Source organism: Camelina sativa, chromosome 19, assembly GCF_030686135.1.
Source record: "Camelina sativa cultivar CO46 ecotype springtype chromosome 19, ASM3068613v1".
Lineage (NCBI taxonomy): Eukaryota > Viridiplantae > Streptophyta > Magnoliopsida > Brassicales > Brassicaceae > Camelina > Camelina sativa.
Window position 1 is genome coordinate 15,358,047 of NC_141898.1, and position 1,729 is coordinate 15,359,775.

Below are 1,729 nucleotides of genomic sequence, written 5' to 3' on the forward strand. Positions count from 1 at the left end.
TTTAAGGTAAAAAAAGAGATGAAATTTACAAGAGTGTGCAAAAAAACAAGATTATGAAGTTGTATAACGAACTAGGCATAACCACGACGACACAATACAACCCGAGCCAGACGGTGCCGCAACACAAACACAGCCTGTCTTTAAAAGCCTTCGTTTAATATTATACTCTTCCTTTCTTTAAATACCCTTCTCTTCTTCTTCCTCTTCTGCTCTCTTCATCTTCTAAGAAACTCACATTTTAACCATTATTTTGCTCTGCTCAGGTCAGCTTTTCTCTCTCTCTCTCTCTCTCTCTCTCTCTCTCTCTCTCTCTCTTTCCTCTCTCTTCTACTTTACGGTACTTACAACAATGTCATTGCAACTACTTACTACTTCCATGAATGAATCTTATGTACACACTTGTTGTCTTAAGTTTCAGTTCTTGTCTGATCCAATCCAGATCTAGTTTCTGCATTTTGTGTCTTGTGTCTTGTGAACTTTATGCTTCTTTACTGTCTTTATGTTTGTTGTTGTGTCGGTTTGAGATGTTTTCTCTTTCTCCAGCTAAAAAAAAAAGTCACAGTTTTTAAGTAATGTTGAAGTAAACAGTTTCAAGATCTGAATTAACTAACACTGGTTTAGTTCAAGAACTCAATTCGATTTAGAAAAGATCATTTGTTCTTGAAAACAGATCCGGATCTGAGAATCACTTGCTGTGTTTTCATTGGTTCTTGATTAAGATTCGATCTCTTTGTTCAGTTTGAAATCCTGATTCGCTTTTCTTGGAAATGCAGTGGGAAGAGTCAAGAAACCATGGCAAAGATGCAATTCTCAATCTTTATCGCTGTCGTCGCGCTTATGGTTTGCTCTGCATCTGCTAAAACCTTAAGCCCTCCAGCTCCAATGCTGCCACCAACACCAGCTCCAGCACCAGCCCCGGAAAATGTGAATCTCACAGCGCTCTTAAGCGTAGCTGGTCCTTTCCACACGTTCCTTGACTACCTTCTCTCGACTGGAGTTATTGAGACCCTCCAAAACCAAGCTAACAACACCGAGGAAGGTGTTACGATCTTTGTCCCCAAGGATGATGCTTTCAAGGCTCAGAAGAATCCTCCTTTGTCGAATCTCACAAAGGATCAGCTGAAACAGCTTCTTCTCTTCCACGCTCTGCCTCATTACTACTCCCTTTCCGAATTCAAGAACTTGAGCCAGTCTGGTCCAGTGAATACCTTTGCTGGTGGCCAATACTCGTTGAAATTCACAGATGTTTCAGGCACGGTTCGAATTGATTCTCTATGGACCAGGACTAAAGTCAGCAGCAGTGTTTTCTCCACTGACCCTGTGGCTGTTTACCAAGTGAACCGTGTGCTTCTACCCGAAGCAATCTTTGGTACTGATGTCCCTCCAATGCCGGCTCCAGCTCCTGCTCCTGTCGTCAGTGCTCCTTCTGATTCGCCTTCCGCTGCTGACTCTGACGGAGCCAATGCTTCTTCACCAACGTCCTCGCACAAGAACTCCGGACAGAAGATGGCTCTTGCTCCAATCGCCATGGTTGTTTCCGGTTTGGTGGCATTGTTACTGTGATCAAATGGTTTTTGCAGATTGAGTATGTTTTTAATTTACAGTGTCAAAGATTGTATTACATCATTCCCAATTGTCTTTTGATTTTTGAACCCCATTTTTTATTATACATTTTTAATCATTATTATTGTCGTCATTACCATTGTTGTGAATTGAGATTGTTCCTCCA

The 1,729-nt window shown here is 41.5% G+C and overlaps 1 protein-coding gene across 1 annotated transcript; it reads left to right on the plus strand.

The window, feature by feature from the left end:
• On the plus strand, positions 1–1,729 carry LOC104766514 (fasciclin-like arabinogalactan protein 7). Its single transcript, XM_087500918.1, has 2 exons — positions 1–263; positions 774–1,729. The coding sequence occupies exon 2, from the start codon at positions 793–795 to the stop codon at positions 1,561–1,563; it is 771 nt and encodes a 256-aa protein (XP_087357044.1). The 5' UTR covers positions 1–263; positions 774–792; the 3' UTR covers positions 1,564–1,729.